Below are 21,461 nucleotides of genomic sequence, written 5' to 3' on the forward strand. Positions count from 1 at the left end.
GAGAGTGAGTCTCCCAGAGAAGATGGGTGGCATTGAGGGTTGTGACAGAGTCGGGGAAAAAGGTAGAGAGAACAAACAAAAGTCTAGGTTCGACTCTATACATATTTCTTTTGTTTTTGTTTTTTTTTAATCTTCAATAGTTCAATTTTCGTTTTCGATTTTGATTTTTGAGTCTTTAATCTTTATCACTTTATGTCTTTGAATTTTGTTATTTTTTAAATTTGTTTTTGTTTTATAGTTTTATTTTTTTATTTCAAATTTCATTATTTTCATATTTTGAGTATTTATTTTTAGATTTTGATTTTTGGGTTTAAATGAACTGGACACCCGGTAAGAAAATCGATATACCGCCGGTCAAACTGGTATTTGATAAGTATTTAATTGGTATTTGATCATATCATACCAGAGGGGAACCGGTATTTTAAAACATTGACTTGAACACTGAATACTTTTTGAAAACAAACGATATCCTAATGGTGTACGAGGATTAATGAAGATTTTTTTCAATGCAAACATTATGTAACCAAGGTGCATATTCACACCTAAATACCAATAACATCCCGTCAATATGCATATAGAATCACAACAACTAATCTTATTTTATTTTTTAAATAATATTTATTTTAATGTTATGTTTTTGTAGGTCTCTTCTATAACTGAGTAGAAGATCAACCTCTTTTGGCGTGTTGGGATAGAAGTGATGGATGGAATGAGTCTATAGGTTCGAGCATACCAAGACTTGTTGTCAGTCCAAAGAATTGATAGGAAGTTATGCACAAATCTAACTTAATACCAAACGAACTGTGTGCAATTTGAGAATACAAAGAAAGCTACGGGCGATCCAAAGAAAAATGAAAGCTATGGCCGGCTAAAACCCAATGGTTTAAATCAGAGTTTTTAAACCCGGATCGGCCCACCGGTCGGACCGCAAAACCCGTGAACCGGCGGCCTACCCGGTTTTTTACTGGAAAAAGACCGTTTACGCATCAACCCGTGTCAAACCGTGGGTTAACCCTTAAAACCGCGCAACCCGTGACCCGTTGAGTTAACTAAAAAACCGCATGTTTGTAAAATGACTTAAAAAACAAAGAATATTTTTTTTTGTTAATGAATTTTAAGGCCAAATATGTCATTTACCTTCAATGTGACAAAATTGCCCTAATCTCTCTCTCTGATTCACTCCCGTTCAGCTTCTTCTTTGTTTGCGAGTTGGCTTGCGAGCTTGTACCTCACCCTCACGTTGTGCCTCACTGAACTTGCGATGCGAGTTGCGCCGAGCCTCACTGAGTGACTACCGTCGTCTACCACGGCACCACCAGGCATCAACGCCGTGAGCCCATCTCCCTCAGGTACTCTTCCCTCTTGATTATTGCTTGATGCCTCGATCTATCCATTCTCCCGTAGCTATTAAATTGAAGGTTACCTCATGTAAATAAAGAAGTTTTACATATATTGGTTGGTTTTTCTTTTTGTTCGCTGCAATGAATTCAATTGGGCACTTCAATGGTATCTTGTAGTTTTAGGTTATTAGTTTTATGTATTTACGGTTTTTCTTTTTGCTGCTTAGAAAAAACGAAGTTTATACTTTATAGTTTATACTAGTGAAGAAGTTGAATTTTTCAATTGAGAAAACGAAAAAAAAAAAGTCAAAAAAATTGGATTTATGCAGTAAGAAGGGAAGGGATCAAAACTCTTTATGTGTTAGAATTGATACAAGGTTGTCTTGTATGTATTCATGTTGCATTGAAACCATCTTTTATTGTTACTTTCTTTTGTAAAGATTGATTATAATTACTTCCATAAATTTTTTGGAAGCAAGAATCTTGTTTGCTCTGGAGGTTTTATCATCAGGGCTTGACTTTTTCCTATTCTCTACTGTTTTACTTCCTTTCTGGAGGTTATTTTGTGCTTCATAGAGTTTTGGAACTGCTTAATGACTTGAAGTGGGGAAATAGAAGCGAGGACCTGATTTTGTCTAACTATTTATTTTGTTTTTCTTCTACAACTTTCTTTAGCCATTATATACATAGTTGTGGTCAATTTGTTGCATTAGTAGAATTCTTGAAATAAATTCTTAAACTCTATCTTTTTACTCTGTCTATGTACTCTGTCTTTATTCTCTTACACATGTCATATACTCTGTCCTTCTGTCTTATGCCCTGTCTATATCTTATACATTCTTGCAGGAAGGTCTGAAATAATATGGCATCTAATTCCAATCCTGAAGGTTCATCCCAAACCCCAAGTGCTAGTGACAGTAGCAAAAATGTAAGGGGGAAAAGTGATCCAGCATGGAGGTATTGTAAGCATGTGCAGGAAACCAATTCTGTTGGAAGACCAAAGAATACAATTATATGTATGTACTGCCTCAAAGAGATTAAAGGTGGTGGAATCAACCGTTTCAAAATTCATTTATCTGGAGTTAGTGGTCAAGGAGTTGAGAGATGCAAGAAGGTTCCTGCTGAGGTTCAAAATGAAATGTTGCAAAATGTTACATCTTACGAGAATAAAAAAAGGCTATCCCAAGATCGTTATGAGGATCAATATGGAGATGGTCCTGCAGTTGAAGATGATGAAGTTGAAGAAGTGATGTGCAAGAGAACTAAGTCAACTAACACTGTAAAAAAAGAGAAGAAGAAAAGTGTTGATAATCCAATAAATTCTTACTTCATGTCCAGGACGACTCCTGGATCTCAACCAACTATCAAAAGTGTCTTGCAATCTCAAGAGGCAAAAGAAAAGGTGGACCTTGCCATTGCCAAGTGGATGATAGATGCATCAATTCCATTCAACGCTACTAACTCAAAACTTTATCAACCGATGATTGATGCAATAGCAAGTATAGGACCAGGTTATAAAGGTCCTAGTATTCATGCTGTTCGAGGTAAATTGTTGGGTAAAAGTGTGGAAGAGGTGAAGATGTTTGTGAAAAATTTTCACAGCATTTGGAAAGTTACTGGCTGCACAATCATGTCTGACGGTTGGACAGATCAAAATAGCAGAACCTTAATCAATTTCTTAGTGTATTGTCCCAAGGGAACAATCTTTTTGAAGTCCGTTGATGCCTCAGAAGCTTCTAAGACCGGTCAGTTGTTGTTCAAATTGTTCAGGGAAGTTGTGCTAGATGTGGGGGTGGAAAATGTGGTGCAGGTGGTCACGGATAATGCCTCAAATTATGTCATGGCTGGTAGGTTATTAGAAGGTGAGTTTCCGACATTATCTTGGTCTCCTTGTGCCGCACATTGCCTTAATTTGATGTTTCAGGATATTGGAAAGCTTGAAGATGTGAGTAGTGCTGTGAAACATGCTGCTGGGATTACTAAGTACATTTACAATCATTGTTTTGTTTTGAATTTGATGAGGCAGCACACAGGTGGTAGAGAAATTATTCGTCCAGCTCCAACTAGGTTTGCTACAAATTTTGTTGCATTACAAAGTATATTGGCTCAAAAAGATGCATTGCGAGCTATGGTGACATGTAAGGAGTGGATACAATCATCATATTCAAAGGATGTGAATGGAAGAAGATTTGCTAATAATGTCTTGGATTCAAAGTTTTGGAGTGAATGTGGTATTATTGTGCAACTAACTGAACCACTTATGTGTGTGCTTCGTTTGGTTGATGGTGATGATAGGCCAGCTATGGGTTATCTGTATAAGAGCATCCATGTAGCAAAGGATGAGATGATCAGGAGGTTTCAGAGAAAGAAGAGAAGGGTCCAACCATTATTGTCAATTGTAGATTCTCGGTGGGATAGTCAATTGTACAAGAATCTCCATGCTGCTGGTTTCTGGTTGAATCCTAGTAACCAATACAACATTGAAGAGATGACAAAGCATAGAGACACAGGATCTGGTATCTTGGATGTGATTGAGAAATTCTCTTATGGAGATATGGATTTGAGTGGTAAGTTGACTTCTGAGATGAGGATTTTCGTAGATGCTGAAGGAGATTTTGGGAGAAAGACTGCCATAAATGACCGAGAAAAAATGCTTCCTGGTAAAGTTTATTAATCTATTACTATTTTGAAGTACTTATATTTTTGATAATTTTATTAACTTTGTTCACAAATGTGCAGCTGAGTGGTGGAGATACTATGGAAACTCTGCTCCTAATCTTCAAAAGTTGGCTATGCGTGTGTTGAGCCAAACTTGTAGTTCCTCAGGGTGCGAGAGGAATTGGAGTATTTTTGAGCACATCCACTCAAAAAAAAGGAACAGGTTGGAGCATCAGCGGCTAAATGATTTGGTTTATGTTCACTATAATTTGAGGCTACAACAGAGGTAATCGGTTAATTTGTAATCTTTATAGATTAATAATTCAACTATCTAATTTATATTTTTGTATCTAATTTACATGTGTGGTAGGAATTATTGGAAAGGTCGGAACTATGATCCAATTAATTTTGAAGATTTCACCTCCTATGGTTCATGGATCTTAGAAGAGGAACCTCCTCTCTTGACCATTGATGAAGTTCAAGCATTTAGAGAATTGGATGCATCTTCAAGCATCCAAGGTAATTGTTCTAAACTTTTAAAATACATATTATAAGTTTGTAAGATTATCTTGTAGTGATGAATTTATAATGATTTTCTAGATAACAATGTGGAGATAAATTTGGATGAGGCTTTCATTGAGGATGAGGAGGAAGATGATGATGATGATGATGTGTCACCACAACAAAACCGATTGAATGTTGAGATGAATATCCCATTTTTCACTGAGAATATTGGTGGAGAAACTCAAGTCAATGAACAAAATAATTAGTCCTTGGAGTTTATTTGGAACTTTGTATTTGGAATTTCAGATTTAGACTTTAGAACTTTGAGTTTGAACTTTTAAGTTTGGATTTGAACTTTGTGTATGGACTTTGGTATTCTTGATTGTTTATTTGCAACTTTGTGTTTGGAACTTTTAAGTTTGAATTTGAACTTTGTGTATGTACTTTGATCATTGTTGATTGTTTATTTGTAACTTTGTGTTTGGAATTTGGATTTTATGTTTGAAATTAGTATATAGTTATATAGTATATAACTATTAAATTATAATTATTTATTATTTTAATATTTATTAAAAACCCGCGGTTCAACCTCCCTCATAACGGTTGAACCTTGAAACCCTTGACCCTTCAGCCTTGACGGTTCGATGCGCGGGTCGGGTTTAAAAACTATGGTTTAAATGCCTAAATGGTGGAAACGGCCACGCGTAAATGGAAATTAGAGTTGTGGGAAACGTCACCGTTTTTAACAAGTAAGACGATTGGTGGCGTCAAATTCAATGCCGGAGTTGAGATCTATGAATGCGCTTGACCTTAACATTGACTCGTACCAGGTTACACAATCAACCACGAAACAGTGCTTGCTTTGAATTCCCTTTGAATCTAATATTCTTCGTCTTCTTCCTCTTCTCGTTTCACCCGAAACGCCTTCTCTTCTTACAAAACGGGGCTTTGTGTAAGATCGTCTCTTTGTCCTCGAATTTCTGTTTTCTTGCTTCAAATTTCGAAACCACAGAAAATGGATAGGTGAATTGTGTTGTAGTTCTTTGGTGTTTTTTTTTTGTTGGGATCGTTTGGAGATCGGATTAATTATGGCGAGGAGTAGATCTTCTTCATCGGCGAGCAAATTGAGGTTCTGTAACCCATCGTATTATCTCAAGAGACCGAAACGGTTGGCTTTGCTCTTCATTGCGTTTGTTTGTGCTAGTTTGTTTGTGTGGGATCGCCAGACTACTGTTAGAGAACACGAGGTACTTCCATCTTTTTGGCATGTGGTTTACTCATTTGTTTGTGTTTATGCATCTGTTCTGTGTTTGGGAGATTGGAAATTGTAGGAAAGAAGTTTTTTACTTCCTAGTTCATTCAAATATGCTATTGAGCTTATTATGAGATGTCAAATATGCAAAACCTGTGTGCATTTTTTGATGATTACTTCAATTAAGCAATCAAGCTGAATTTGAATTCACCATTGCTGTCTTTGGGTTTGCTTGGCTGAGGAAATGATTTTCTTTGTTCTCTGCTTGAATTTTTGCATAATCATGTTGTGCGTCAAGAATTATATGATTCCAATTGTTATATTGAGTTAATCAATTTGGTTATTTTATCATGAAGAAAGAGAATAGGATGTTAGGGATGTTGAGAACAATACGCAAGAATTGTAAATTGATGATCCAGGACTTGACGCCAAATTGTCAATACGGAAGAGGATAGACTACCAGTTTGAATGATTAGGAGTTTTTGCAACAAATAATGACAGACGTCACTGTAATGAGCTCTGAGAGATATAGTAGGAGACCTATTAAGATTCTGTTAGAATATATATAAATCGTGTCAAACGCTCCAACCCAACAAGTTAACTTATTGGGTTAAATGACAAAATAACTAATCTTAACATGGTATTAGAGCGAGAGCTCTTGTGTTCAAACCTTAGCCTTCACAATTTAAACCCCCATTTGTTGTTGCCCAAAGTGTGTGTGAGTAGCCTAGTGTTGGGCCTCGTTTGTTGTGCATGTGTTGAAACATCGTAGTTGCCTAGCTCACACGTGGGGGGGGGCTTAAAGTTGGAGGAAAGTCATCACATGTACCACAACCATACATTATAAGTTTTAATCTGGAGACAGTCCAAGTACTAATATATTAATATATATGAAGGGTGATAAAAGTAGGAAGAAACTTTGATCCTTTCTGAATATCAGTTAAAACTAGTAAGAGCAGAAAATATGGGTGGAGGGAGATGAGATCAAAACTGTAACTTGTAATTATTTTAGTACGTTGAAAATTACGCTTTTAATGCTCAAAATTCATCAATTAAGTTGCCAAGTATTTTACTCTGAGTTTCTTATTCATGGAAGTATAAAAAGGACATTTATCACCTCATTTGAGAATGTCCACTTTGAGGTAGGTAATCGTGCACAAGAGCTGATTTATCATGCGTTTATGTTTTGTATGTGAAGTTCTTTGGTTCCAATAGTGAATGGACGTAACAAATATATTACTTGCAGCTGGAAGTTTCCAAGTTAAATGAAGAGCTGAACAGATTACAAAATATGGTAAGAATTCCCTCATCTGTGCTCAAATGTTAATCATTCAAGATTTTTTTTTTTACTGTCATCTTAAACATTTTGATTCTGCTGCTTCACCAAGGGGTAGGTTTCAGGGGCTAGGTACTGGTTAATACTTAATAGTAGTTGATTATTTACATTTCTTCTCTGATGTCGTCTGGACGTTGAAGAACCTAGAAATGCTTTCCATGTAGAACAGTCAAGATTTATTAAAAAGTCAATGCCACTAGTCTTTATTGAATTTTTGTGAAATAGTAATCTTCCCCAAAACTTACCCAAAAAAAAGTAATCTTCCCCAAATTTACTGCTAACAACAATCCCCCAAAATTGTTTTCAGTCTCGTTTGGTAATCTATGATTGTCCTTTCCAAATGTGAACCATGGTTCTTTTATGTGCATATTGTAGCCGGTTTTCTAGGAGTTAATTGTGTCCGGAGTAACTTCTTGTTTTGGCTCTTACAGTTGGAAGAGTTCAAGACTGTTCATGGGGATGAAGTTGGAAGGGTCAACATAGGTGAACAATCTGGTAAGCTTTCCAAGAAGGTTGTTCCAGAAGATCCTATTGATGTTCAGCGCAGAGAAAAAGTAAAAGAGGCCATGATTCATGCTTGGAGTTCTTATGAGAAGTATGCGTGGGGCCAAGATGAACTTCAGGTACGAAAAATATTTCCTTTATAGAGTTATATATTGCAGTATCAGTGGTCCTATCTAGTTTTTCTGTCTTGCTGATGAGACAGGATGCAGTTTGTCATGGACATCTATACCTCGTACACGATGACTTCTTATGCCAACTTATGCATTGTGCTTAATTTGAGAATGCCCGTAGCAAATGTTTGACTACTTGGGAATTATGGTTTGTGGAAGTTTGAAATTGAAGTGTTGAATTGTGAAAGTTTAAAATCAAAGCGTCATTTGTAAAAAAAACTTGTAAACAACTTCTGTGCATAAGGATCCCACAGTGGGCGGGGTTGGGGACAGACAGGATGTACATTTCAAGCCCGTGATCTCTAGGTTGCGTCTCTTCAACTCTATCATTAGGTCACATGCTCGCCTGTATAATAATTGTTTACAAAATAAATTCAACAAACTTATTAAACCTTATAAACGCAACCTTAAGGTTGTCTCAAACACACTGGCATCATAGTCCTTGTTAAAATCCAATGAATTTGCAACCCTTGAACCCAAACACAGAGATGACAAAAATCAGTTAAACCCAGTCTCTAGCTCTTTGGAACTGCTCCTCGAGACCCATCATATATAATGTATCAAGAGCGTCTACAAGAGTTGCTCCAAGCCCACCAAAGCTATTCACGCCACTCCTTGACCGTGGCTGACGTTCATCTTGGCCCCTTGCATACTTCTCATAAGAACTCCAAGCATGAAGCATGGCCTCGTTTTACTTTTCCTCTTTGCTGAACATCAATGGGATCATCTGGAACAACCTTCTTGCGTTGGAAGGCGTACCAGATTGGTCCACCTATGTTGACCCTTCCAACTTCATCCCCAGGAATAGTCTTCTCTCTTCCAACATGTTTTGTTATCTGTTAGTTTTTATTGTTTACTCTTCATTTAACTTGAAAACTTCCAGCTTGTGTTCTCTAACAAAATCATTGGAAGCTTAAAAATTATCAGAAGCTTTTCTCTGATTTGAAGAGCACTATGATTGAATTTACATCTTGAAGATTAGCATTCAATTTTGTGGATCTAAGTTCAACATCTTGAAGTTATCAATTTCTCAAAGGTTCAGAGTAATGATGCTTTACTTATTTGCGTTCATGTGCTTGATGGATGCTCCCATGAATTTCAGTTACCTTATTTTTAATCACCAAAAGATGGACGTGGTTTTATAATCTTGACATTGTGTTCATGCATGGTTTCATGATCTTGACATCGTGTTCATGCATGGTTTCATGATCTTGACATTGTGTTCATGCATGGTTTCCCATTCCTTTGCATGGGGTAAATAACTAAATATGCTCTCAAGATTATTCTAGCTTGCTGGATTGTGTGACAATGCTGAAAAGTGCTTTCCTCATTCTCGTTCAATTAATTATATTTCACTACTTAAAGAAAAGAAGCATGCTCATGCAGTCAAAAAGCTAGGAGCAGGACTGGGTGATAGGCACAGCCAAGATGAAAACGGGTTGAGTCATATTTTAGTTACTCATTTATAGCCACTTAATTTGGATAAACCTGTAGCATCCTCTATTTATGAAATATTACTTCAAAACTTTCTCCCATTATCTCTTCTTTTCTTCCAATTATTTTAAGCAACAAATTATGTCTTTTCTTTAATAATAATATACTAATCTCTTTGGGGGACTTTTACATGAACGTGAGTGTAAGTCAATTGATTGATGTTAGAGGTAGTGTGAGAAGTGGATTATGCACTTCAGTATCATTCTTTGAAATATGTTTCTTAATATTCTGGAATCTGGACTAGATAATTATGAGCAGTTTCTAGAGCCATGTTATTCGGCTCTATTTGTGTACAAATTATTTATATATTTTTCCTCCTCTCTCTGCATGGTATACAGTGAGTCAATATGCTAATATATTTTCTTTTTGGTTTCCAGCCACAATCAAGGAGTGGTGTGAATAGCTTTGGTGGTCTTGGAGCAACTCTCGTAGACGCTCTTGATACATTATATATAATGGGTCTCAAGGAGCAGTTTCAAAGAGCTAGAGAGTGAGTTTAACGGATTTTTTTCGTCTCTGTATTTGTGTTCCTGAGTTCTCTCTTTGTTTGTTTTTGTAAATGGGCCTCTCGTTTTTCATGCTGCATCCATCTCTTGATTCTGTTCATCAGTAGCCCATTCAAAAGTTGTGAGAGTAGACTTATGTTATGGTTCAAGGATGAAATAGCTGCCGAATTCATTTGAATATGGTAAAATACCAGGAAAAGAACTGATTGGTATTGCCATAATTTTATTGTTCCCATGGCAACCCTTTCTCCATTGAACATCTAGCTTATACCACTTCTATTCTGAATCCACATCATTATTGAGAAGTCTCTAGTGTCCGCTCTTTTTGGTTCTTTATGTTAACCACTAATATCCTTCAAGTGTTCTAATCTTTATTTCCATTTGTCCACTTTGCTTTCTCCCTAAGTTATCAAATATAGTATTAGGTTTGAAATGTTTCTTTACTCCATATTTATGATTGTATTCTGTGTGATATTGCTATGCTATTCTTTTGCAGGTGGGTTGCAAATTCATTGGATTTTAACAAGGACTATGATGCTAGTGTTTTTGAGACAACCATAAGGTTGCGTTATAAGGTTTAATATGTTTGTTGAATTTATTTTGTATACAAGTATTATGGAGTCTACAGGCGAGCATGTGACCTAGTGGTAGAGTTGCATTGGTGCAAACTAGAGGTCGCATGTTCAATTATTGGAAACAGCCTCTCCACATATTATGTGGGGGTAAGGTCTGTATAATCAAACCCCGACCACTATGGGAGGTTTGTGCACGGAAGTTGTTTACAAGTATTATGGACGGACTCTGACTTGTTGGAAGTTTCATGGATTAATATAGGGTGAGAAATAGAAGAGTTTCTTTTACTGATATTTCCTGCCCTTTTTAATGACTTCCAGAGTTGTAGGTGGACTTCTCAGTACATATGACCTTTCAGGCGACAAAGTGTTTCTTGAAAAGGCTAGAGACATTGCTGATAGATTGTTGCCTGCATGGGATACTCCAACAGGAATTCCTTTTAATGTTATTAACTTGGCACATGGAAATGCACGTAATCCTAGCTGGACTGGGGTAGGTTGTTGACTTTCAGTTTTTGTTTTCACTATCTTGCATACATGAAGTAATGATATACTGAGTTTGTTTGATATCATTGCAATTTCTTGGTTATTTAACAAATTACATTATAATCTAGGGAAGTTTTTTACTCAAACTCTGCTCCTTACCCTGATAAACCATCTTTTTCTGGCACAATTAAAGGCATTTAAACTACGAGCATTGAAGGTTTTCTGGAGGTAAGGACAAGGAACCTCTTTTAAGGGTTCTATATATACCCAATCTGTCTGGAATGCAATTGAAAGGTTGTTATCATCAAGAACTATATTATTACAAATAAGAATTCCATTGCTTGAGGATTTAGGGTCTTCAATAGTTTCTCTTGAATAGGCTCTGAGAAAAAAATCAAGGATGAAGGCCTATCTGGTGGCATATGTTTTGGTGTTACTGTGTTAGTAATATGTCAATGTCCACTTGTTTAAAAATACATTCTGCTTCCTTATGTGAATGGTTTACTTTTCTATTACCGTTTGCTTGCTTCTTGAATTCCCTTTCCCCTCGATAATCAGGGTGTCCAAATGACTAAAAACATGAGTTGAAGATTGTTACACTGAGATGATGTTGAGAAGGAAGAATTGCAGAATGATTGTTGCATCTATTACTGCAAAAGGAATATGAAACACATTTATGCTTGACATATTCTTGAGCTACACAAAAAATAATGTCACGGCTTTATTGACTTGCTAAGCTAGGAGGTTGTTTCAGTTTCTCTAGTGCACTAACACTAGGGAGACCTAACAGACGATGGCTTATATGAAGCTCATTGAGGTCATATTTATTTCAAGCCTGAATGTCTCTCCAGCTCATAACTTCTTATTAGGGAGATCAATTGATATTGAAAAGCATTTACTATCTTTTTTTTGGATTCTTCATCAATGTATTGTTTTCCTATCCTTCAAATTCTTGAAAACATGATGGTAGGGAAGATAATCACAGGATAACTCATAGAAACAGTGCTACGACCAATTCGTATATTAGCGGAGTATTTTGGCTACTGTTCTCCTCTTCCACTAAATTCTGGAGAAAACTTGAGGGGTAGGGTAGAAAATAGGAGAATCCCTAGATTCGGTGATACGAGCAATGAATAGTATATTAATGGAAAATTTTGTAAAATGCAAAACGAAAGTCAGCAATAAAGACAATAAACTAGAAAATATAACTTTTTCTTTCACCATATAGATGATAATGTACCTACTGCTACTCAAAATTGATCTTTCCCTGACTTTGAATTATAAACATATTTATGTTTGAGGTTCCTGTCATGTGATCATTAGCTTCCTAGTCAATGCGGCCAGGACAGTAATCTAGGAAGCGTGAAAAGCATTTGTATTTGCTAGAGAAAAGTTGGAAGTAAATTTGAATGAGATATTGTTGCTAGAAGAAATTAAATCTAGCCATGAGACATTTGAAATTTTACTTCTAAATAATTAACTTAAACTAGTCCAAGTCACTCAACATATTAATAAAACACATTCATGTTTTTGGTAGTCCAAACCATTTCTTTTTGAACCCTATCAACATCATATATAAGAGTAGCTTATGCTGCTGGTACAGCAATATATCAATTTTTAGCATGGTCTATTGTTTGGCCTCATTGTCGAATTGTCACATGAAAAGTCAATGAAATTGATTTTTTTGGTTTCCATATTTTCCTTGGTCCCAGGGTGACAGTATTCTCGCAGACTCTGGTACAGAGCAGCTAGAGTTTATTGCTCTTTCTCAACGGACAGGAGACCCACGGTACCAGCAAAAGGTATGTTTGTATCATTCTTATATGTGTGTATATCATGGAATAGGAGTTGCATTACATGTGTGAGGAAGAACCAATTAACCTCCTTTGTTTCATATGATAATAAATTGAATAACAATCACCTTTTACATGTGGAAAGTTTAATAACTTATTCTTTGGCATAACAGAATACAGAATACTTTGTCATTTTATCTTCCATCAGTTCATTGATTGGCTTACAAACTGATATCCCAGGTGGAGAAGGTTATATTGGAGCTTAATAAAACCTTCCCTGCTGATGGTTTGCTTCCCATCTATATTAGTCCTTATAGAGGATCTGGATCGTACTCAACCATAACCTTTGGTGCCATGGGTGACAGGTATATACATCTAAAAGGTTGTATAATATGTTGGATTTTCATTATAGTAGTAACCTTTCGCTTGGTCTTGATTCACTGCCCATAAATTTTGTTGCTGTTGATGCCATTGTTTGACTGCAGCTTTTATGAATATTTGCTTAAAGTTTGGATACAAGGGAACCAAACTTCAGCCGTAAAACTTTATAGGTGAGTGTTATATGATAATACTTATCCTTTCTCTCTCTATCTTGTGCGTGTGCATGTATGCACTAGATAACCTCCATACATTACCTTTTTAGATATTTTTTTGGCTAATTATTCATCGCCTCCCCATATGTTGTGTTAACCGTACATTACTGTGATTTTTGAAATATGAAAATTCAATTTTAAAATGCTTGAAGCAGAGAAATGTGGGAGACTTCGATGAAAGGTCTTTTAAGCTTGGTTAGGAGAACAACACCATCATCTTTTACATACCTTTGTGAGAGAAACGGGGATGTGTTGACTGACAAGGTTAGATATATAGCACTAATGCTACTTTTCCAAGGATGATGTGATACTCGAAGCACTTGTCTCATTTCTTCTTTACATGCAGATGGATGAATTGGCATGCTTTGCTCCAGGAATGCTGGCTTTAGGATCATCTGGCTACGGGCCTGCTGACTCTAAGAAGTTCATTTCTCTTGCTGAAGAGGTAATCTATCTTATCACAAAACTGTCTCGAATTTAATTTGTGCTTTTGGATTCGTTACATTGTGAAGTCCAGATTTCAGGCACAGGCATGGTTTAAATACAGAGATTTTTCTAGAATTAATGTCTGAGTTGCTCAAAGTGTAAATGTTGGAGATAGAATTCTCTAGCCTATACTTGGGTGTGGTGTGCATGTACATTTGTGTTTTGGTTTTTTTCAGGCATGCACATGGTTCTTTAGTGGATCTAGGTTCATGAAAAAGAAAAACTACAATTGTCTGCCTTTTTCTCTGACTTGATACTTTAGTGAATCTGGATGGATGCTTGCACCATTGATTTTATCTTCTACATCTGACCCCTCTAACTACCAGCAATTCTGGGAATCACAATTAATCTCTTGTTCTGGTGCTGCGTTCAAAATGCGCCTGACTTCTTCCGTGTGCTTCCTTTTCCATAATGACTTTCAAGTTTCAAGTAGAATATAATATTTTAAGCCGCATGGAATATTTTTTTGTTGGAAGTGCTTTCTGGTGGAGTTTTGCAGCTCGTGTGATATGGAAGCAGTTATGTATTTATTTTTATCTTGAATGCGAAAAATATTTTATTAGCTACGGGCACCAAGGGGGTGCCACCACATTACGTCAAGTAGTTGTGATGCCAGTAAGGACTTCTAAAGGGTAGAGCATCAAAATGTCGACCTTTCTGTTTTCAGCGAAAAAAGACTAATATTATTACCCACAAAAATTGAAATAATTTTATTTTCAAATGAGTTAGTGTCATCGAAAGCTCTTTTGTTTCTTTTCTTCCAAATTTTCAAACTAGTTGGCAAGGGATGGATGCAAGAACTTTCCTTATCTCCTTATGGGTGTAGAGGAAATGAAAGTTCTGCACTAAAGTTTCTTCTGTTAAACAGGAAACCTTCAGGAATTTGAACACAACTTCCCGTATTGCACTAGTCCACTTACAAGGAGTAAAATGTGGTTTACCGCTTCTTCCATTTCCTCACAAATAAAGTTATGATTGAACAAATTTCGTCCTTTTATTATTTGTTGCTTGGGAGAATTCATTTGAGTTACTTCCCAGGTGGAAAAAAAACCAATCTGTTATGAAATATATATGGATTTTAATGTTTGTTAATTTAGCGTGTGGGAGGATTCGAACTTTCAACCTATTCGAAATCCTAAAGAGTGGCTACTACTAGGCCAAGAACTTGAAAAAAGCCACTCTTGAAGAGTGACTTGTCTTTCACATGCTCTTCTAAGGGAAGTCTTCCTTTCCACTACAGATGGTGTCTTTCAAAAGCTCACTATAAGAATATCTAACTTCAAATCCTTTGTTGCTTCCCTTCTGAAAAATGCAGTCTTTCTAGAAGGGTTTATATTAAAACCATAGGTGGTCTACCAAAAGATCAAGCATAGGTGAATCTCCCAATCAAATGCATTTCTAGTGATATTAAGATGCCTATTGCCTAGCACACCTTCTGCTACCTATATCTACTCAATCTTTGGCCTTTGTGCCTCCCTATTGCAAGCAATCCTGTAAAGTTGTAAATTTCATTGCCAATCAGATGCTTCATCTAGAAGATTGATGCTTTCCCTACTACAACTTTGAAAGAAGCATTCAACAACAAAATATCCCAGGTTTTCATGATGGATCTCCAAACCGTAGGGTTCTTATTAATTTTGAGTCTTTGACGTCCAACTCCCCATTGATGCATATCTAGCCACCACCTGGGGCCTCCAGATATGTTTCATCTCTAGAAAATCTTCAATGCCATTTTCCTGGTGTAGTAGTGTTATAGAGAGAGAGATTTGATTCTTAAATTCGATCCTCCTTTTTGTCTTGGTAGCTTCATCAGTTTCCTTTGCCCAAAAAAAAAAAAAACTTCACCATTTTCCAATCCCATTTTTTCCCTTCCCACCCAAAGCTATTTTGTATGCTTTCGTTTGGGAACTCTAGCTACCCCAGGTCTTGTGTTTGGAGACTAAAAGATCTTCCCATGGTGGCTTTCTTTTGCTAGGAAGTGGTCTGGGGCAAAATACTCACTTTAGATAACTTGCAGACGGGTTTATTATATCTTCAATAGGATTCTCTTCATGGCTAATTCTAAATTTATTGATCATCTGCTTCAGCATTGTCCTTGGTCCAGCAAGATATGGAGGATCTTCTGCAATTTTGTTTGTCAGTTTGGTTCCTCATTGCACTGTTGAAGCTCAATTAATGGCTTGGTGTAATCTGATCAACAACAAAACAAAAAGGAAGAATCTACGGCTTGGTCCCTATGGCCATTCTTCAGTGCTTATTGAAACGGAGGAATAGGAGAATCTTTGACGAGAAGGAATCTTCTATAGATGTTCCTGCTGATAATATTTGTTCTACATAAAAGCTTCACTGTTCTAGTAGCAACTTCTTGCCTTTTGTGCAACTCCTTGGTGCGTTATGACTGAAATTCTTTTCCATTAGAAAAATATTAATTTTTCCTTTCCTCTGAAAGGCTTCTCCTTTCTACCCAGCTAGTCCTTTTTTTGAACCTCTCAATGATGGAATTCCTCTATCATTGTATCCTTATGCTTACTTCTAAGGGAAGACTAAAATATTGAATAGGAATGATGTTATTCTGCAACCCCAAGATCTCTTCCATTAATTACATTGAAACCTTAACCAATAGGGGATCAGATTGCTTTTTGCAAGATTCACCTTAAGCCCTGTAACCACCACAAGGCAGAGAATTAAACACCTCAAATTAAAGATTTATTCCAGTTCTGCGACACATAAAATAAAGGTGTCAATGTCATCAGTAAAAGATGATAAATCATTAGTCCTTCTGCATTGAACCCTTCAATTAAACACCTAAATTAAAGGTTTGTTCCAGTTCTGCAACACATAATCAATTTGTCATGAGTAAAAGATGATAAATCATTATTCATTGATAGGATTATCCCACATCGAAAGATATGGGAGCTAAGGTGTTGTTTATAGGGGGGAGGTATGGGCCTCCCTTAGTACCCAAGGTTTTCTAGTATGGGCTAGGAGGCCTTGGGTACAGCCGGCCCATATGGGTGGGTGTCGGTTGGGCCTTGGGTGCTGAGCGTGTATGGGCGCGACTCTATCATTCATTAGTCCTTCTACATTGAAAACCCTTTGATAAAACCTCCTTCAAGCTGTCATCACCAAGCCTCTAGATGAATCCTTTTGTCCATCTTACCAAATGATTTGATCTTTTGCTCATACTAGTACTACACTATAATTATGTAATAAATGCTTTCAATGTCCTGATTTGTTTACAGTATCTTTGTTGTTTATGCCTTAATTGAGGGGAGTATTGCTAAAAATGATGTGTTCTGAGTTTGCTTATTGCCTTCGAGTTGATGTCAAGGTACCCAGTCTCAAGGTATTGCAATTTAAATCACATATGTTTACTAATGATGGGATATTTGCTAGCATTGATGCTTTCATTTGTGACATATTTTTGTATAATTCTGTTGAGATTATGTTTATTTTGATATTTCATATGCATCCTTTTTTAATTACTCATAGCAAGTACAGCGAACTATACTTAAAAGTGTTTCTGTCATTTGCTTGATTGTTGTCAAGTTGTAGGAATTGCTACTTTTATTTTTAGCAATTTCTCGGTATTTTTTATTTTATAACGTTGACAGGCTCCTTTCCCCTACATTTGCAGCTTGCTTGGACTTGTTACAACTTCTACCAGTCAACACCAACAAAATTGGCTGGAGAGAATTATTTTTTTCATGCTGGGCAGGTCAGGTATCCCCAATTGTAGTGATTTTCCATGCATGTCTGGTTGCCTGAGTCTGGTTTTACACAACTTTTCCAGGACATGAATGTGGGTACATCATGGAACATATTGAGACCAGAGACGGTTGAATCACTCTTTTACCTGTGGCGTTTCACTGGCAACAAGACGTATCAAGAGTGGGGTTGGAATATATTCCAAGCATTTGAAAAGAACTCCCGTATAGAGTCGGGATATGTTGGACTGAAAGACGTAAGCACTTCTTAAACCCTCACAAGACCATCATCACTTTTTTTTCATGTTAACAATAGGAATTTCTTGCATTCCTGTTGGCTTACCTCATATTGTTGGATTATCTTGTGTGTCATTCTGAGATGTGAATGTTGAAAGCAAAGAAAATGTAATGGTTATTGAAATTTTATCTTGGATATCATTTTTGTCGCTTCTACTTTGTTAGTTGGGAATGACACATTTGGGTTTATGCATTCTGATCGTCATCCTTCCATCTAACCCAACCGACTCTGTTTTGAATTTTTCTGTGTTAATTTCTCTGAAAGAAGGTAGCAACTTTTACTTCCCGTGTGATATTGTCTTTAAATTGTTCTGAATGTTGCTTTTGCCAAGTGCTGACTATTGGTTTTCCTTTCAGGTTAATAGTGGTGTCAAAGACAATATGATGCAGAGTTTCTTTCTTGCTGAGACTTTAAAATATCTCTATCTTCTATTCTCACCGCCTTCAGTCATTTCCTTGGATGAGTGGGTTTTCAACACAGAGGCCCACCCTCTAAGAATTGTGGCTCGACATGATGGAGAAAGTTTGGAAAGATCTGATGGGCAACATAAAGAAACGATTAAGACACGTGGCAGGAAGGAAGGTCGGTCTGGTGACCATTAAGATTTTTACTTGGCTTCTGACTTGATCACTTCTATGATTCCAGGCTCTAGTCGGCAAATAGAGGAACCTGCTGTTCTGTTATAGAACAATGCAGCTCTAGAAATTTTCTTCCTTCTGGGTTAGGGTAAATTGTTTTACAACATAGGAAACTTATGCGCTAGACGTTTTTTGTATGTAACATAAAACATAGTTCATCTTCTATACTTATTTGTCTTATAGGAAAGAAACTCTCTCCAATTAGTTCATGGCCCTCTTATGAGATTGACCATACGTACATTTTTGGATGGATATGTATTGTTCAATTGATTTCTCTGCTTTCTAGAATTCTCACTGTGAGTATGTGTGGTATCAGAAAGTATTTTAATTCTATGCTTCAGGGTTGTTAAATTCATACTTTTATGATAAGTTGGGAGTTCTGCAGTTTGTTGAATCCTTGGTTCTGGAAATACGTAGGGCACTTTGGTTGTATTGTTTCATGTGATTTTCTCTCTTTCTTTTTTACTAATTTGATTTCGTGCAAAGTAGTATATAATGTAAATTGTGTATTTTTTTTTGAGAAAATAGTTTCAAAATCGTACGGCTCGGTTTTCCCCAGTTTATTGCGTCCAAAGACTTTGTATAGAGTGAAGGATATCAAATCAAATGGATTGTAGAGGGAATGATATCATCTTGAGCATATGCAAGGGACTTGGATAAGTGTAGCAGTGGGAGTGCCCACCGCTCGTATAGAGAAGCAAATTTTACGGCTCATAATCTTGCTCCTTGGGCTTATAAGCCCAAATGGTCTGGTTATCTTCCTTTGGATGAAGTGGTTTCTTGGTTTGAAGGCATCTATGAAACTGTAGTGCTAAATTGACAAATACCCACAACAATACCATCAAATGATTGACTAAATCAATATCCAAAAGCTAAACATACAGATAATCAAAGCAAATAGTAAAGAGAGACGACAACATTTACGTGGTTCAACGTAAAACCTACGGTACGCGCACGTCCGCGGACGGTAGATGAGCGATTCACTATGTTGGTTTATTGGTTTGAAGGCAGCTATGAACTGTTGTGTTATCTTCCTTTGGATTACATGGGCGGTAGAGGAGCGATTCACTATGTTGGAGAAGGAATGCAAAGTGGAGAATCTACCAAATACAACAAGATCAAGCCCTTGATAGCTTTCACTCACTCACAAATGTGTATTCTCTCACAAAGTGTGGCTCCCACAAATTATAACAAAGTTAGGGAAAAACCCTTGCAAAATCTATTTATACAAAGCCGGGCGGCTCACAGATCTGCGATAAGTGTTCAGACGACTTGGGGAGCTGTCCAGACACTTCCTCCTTCATACTCTCCTGTGTAACTGAATTTGTCTGGACATCACATGGGCCTGTCTGGACAAAAATGCCTTTGTCAAGAAATGGTCCAAATTGTTTGAACGGCTCTTGGGCTAGTCTGAACAGTACCAGTAGATAGACAACAGATGCAGATAGAAAAGTGCATAACGAGCTAAACCTTGAATTAGGGTTTATTCTCTTTCCTATGTCTAAAATCACGTAACTAACCTTACAAAAACGTTCCCCATTAGTTACATTTTAGAAATATTCAAAAACCCAACTTAAAAATCTGTTCTCGGAATGTAGATATCAGACAACTGTTTGGGCGGCTCCAGATGTTGTTTGGACAGACGTGCTTCAAGAGTGGTTTCTGCACAAATTGTCCAGACGACTACAACAAGTGTTCAGACAGTTAGTGAATTCTTCAGGTTTTACTGTGCAACTTCATGATCTTTGACCATTTTGCCCCTCCAATTAATTGTCCAAACATCCCATGAAGGTGTTCGGACAGATGTTCATTTGTGAACATTTTTCTTCAGCTCCAAAAGTTTCCAACTAAGCCCAATTAATCTTGTTTTTTGCAAAACCAATGAGAAATGCCTATAAGGGTAAAACTAACTAAGATAAGCATAATACATCAACTAAGTGTTAGAACATCCTAATTAAAGGACATTGGGACCTCAATTTAGATGTCCAATTAGTGAACTATTGTTGAGCATTTCGTATGTTCTTATGGATAGAACACCCTTACACCCACAAGATAACGAGTACCACATAGACTCCAACTCGAATAGTTCACTTGTTGGACCTTGCATAATCAAGCCTACAAGTGTGAGGAAAAGTTAGAAATACAAAATGTCCCACATCGGCTATATGAGAGCCAACCATGTGGTTTATAAATTTGAGCCCAACTACTCTCACTTGTAGAGAGACTGTTCTAAGTCCCACCCCCATCATGTCCCACACCCTTTATTACCATCGATTTCAACACTGATCATTGGATGTTAACACATAAATAACCTTGTACTACATAAGAGAAGAGGGGAGGAGGGATCCTATCCCATCTTTTTGGGGTGGGATTTGGAAATTTTCCAATTGTAAATGGCCTCATTCTGATATGAAGGCCCACAATAGACAATTCCTATACAAGTGGATTAGGCCAAATCTTCCCATCATATCCTCTATTTCTTCTCATCCCCTCTCAATTTATTCAAATTATAACAGGAGCTCCTCTAGCGGTCTCTTCATGAGGTGATTTTTTGAACCTCCTATGGAAGTGGATCTTGGGTGGTTGGGGTAGCGGCCCAGCGATGGTCTTCGGATCCAATCACGTTTAAGTTGCTGAAGTCATGATGTTTTTGGATATAATTACAATCCTTTTGTTTGGATTGCTCTCTTGTGCTATTTTATCATCTGATATATGATTTTGGACTTTATTGTGTTTTTCATGTCTCAATCACAGAGTTCCACCTAATGGGTTGAAACTTAATTTTAGGACCTAGATCTAAGCCAGATCGGCCGTGCTACGTTTTCAATGTGCGTGTGTTGAATTGGATTTTAGATCTAAATTGGTATGTTCTATTTGCCAAAGCTTATAAGCTGAGGCAATTCTACCAAACACTTCAGATAAACTAATTTATAAGCTCTAATTTATTTTAGAATTTTTTTTTGTTTCTTCTTTTTTATTAAGATAATAATATTATGGACCTTTTTATTTTATCTTTCAAACTTAACTGTAATATATTTTTTCAGAACCTATAAACTAGTGTCAGTCATAAGTTTTGCCAAACACATAGCTTATAAACTATCTTATTTTGTCATAGCTTATAAGC

At 36.7% G+C, this 21,461-nt stretch overlaps 2 protein-coding genes across 2 annotated transcripts; both read left to right on the forward strand.

Annotated features, from left to right (window-relative positions):
* The first annotated feature begins 2,202 nt into the window (after positions 1 to 2,202).
* On the forward strand, positions 2,203 to 4,768 carry LOC120007338. The gene is made up of 4 exons (XM_038857536.1): positions 2,203 to 4,000; positions 4,080 to 4,284; positions 4,369 to 4,517; positions 4,599 to 4,768. Exons 1-4 carry the CDS (start codon positions 2,203 to 2,205, stop codon positions 4,766 to 4,768), a joined length of 2,322 nt encoding a protein of 773 aa, XP_038713464.1.
* Positions 4,769 to 5,328: 560 nt separating this feature from the next.
* Positions 5,329 to 18,731, forward strand: LOC120007687 (mannosyl-oligosaccharide 1,2-alpha-mannosidase MNS1-like). Its single transcript, XM_038858082.1, has 14 exons — positions 5,329 to 5,749; positions 7,001 to 7,048; positions 7,522 to 7,713; positions 9,636 to 9,748; positions 10,261 to 10,326; positions 10,658 to 10,829; positions 12,535 to 12,624; positions 12,856 to 12,980; positions 13,101 to 13,166; positions 13,364 to 13,472; positions 13,555 to 13,653; positions 17,332 to 17,412; positions 17,488 to 17,658; positions 18,056 to 18,731. Exons 1-14 carry the CDS (start codon positions 5,591 to 5,593, stop codon positions 18,299 to 18,301), a joined length of 1,737 nt encoding a protein of 578 aa, XP_038714010.1. The 5' UTR covers positions 5,329 to 5,590; the 3' UTR covers positions 18,302 to 18,731.
* The last annotated feature ends 2,730 nt before the right edge of the window (positions 18,732 to 21,461 follow it).

This window comes from Tripterygium wilfordii, chromosome 10 (genome assembly GCF_013401445.1).
Source record: "Tripterygium wilfordii isolate XIE 37 chromosome 10, ASM1340144v1, whole genome shotgun sequence".
NCBI lineage: Eukaryota > Viridiplantae > Streptophyta > Magnoliopsida > Celastrales > Celastraceae > Tripterygium > Tripterygium wilfordii.

Bases quoted from the DNA above. Each gene is read 5' to 3' on its own strand.
- LOC120007687 (XM_038858082.1), top strand. From the start codon at position 5,591: ATGGCGAGGAGTAGATCTTCTTCATCGGCGAGCAAATTGAGGTTCTGT. The intron at 7,714-9,635 runs GTACGAAAAATA...TTTGGTTTCCAG, and splicing joins GGGGCCAAGATGAACTTCAG to CCACAATCAAGGAGTGGTGT. The intron at 10,327-10,657 runs GTTGCGTTATAA...AATGACTTCCAG, and splicing joins GTTTTTGAGACAACCATAAG to AGTTGTAGGTGGACTTCTCA.
- LOC120007338 (XM_038857536.1), top strand. From the start codon at position 2,203: ATGGCATCTAATTCCAATCCTGAAGGTTCATCCCAAACCCCAAGTGCT. The intron at 4,001-4,079 runs GTAAAGTTTATT...ACAAATGTGCAG, and splicing joins CCGAGAAAAAATGCTTCCTG to CTGAGTGGTGGAGATACTAT. The intron at 4,285-4,368 runs GTAATCGGTTAA...CATGTGTGGTAG, and splicing joins AATTTGAGGCTACAACAGAG to GAATTATTGGAAAGGTCGGA.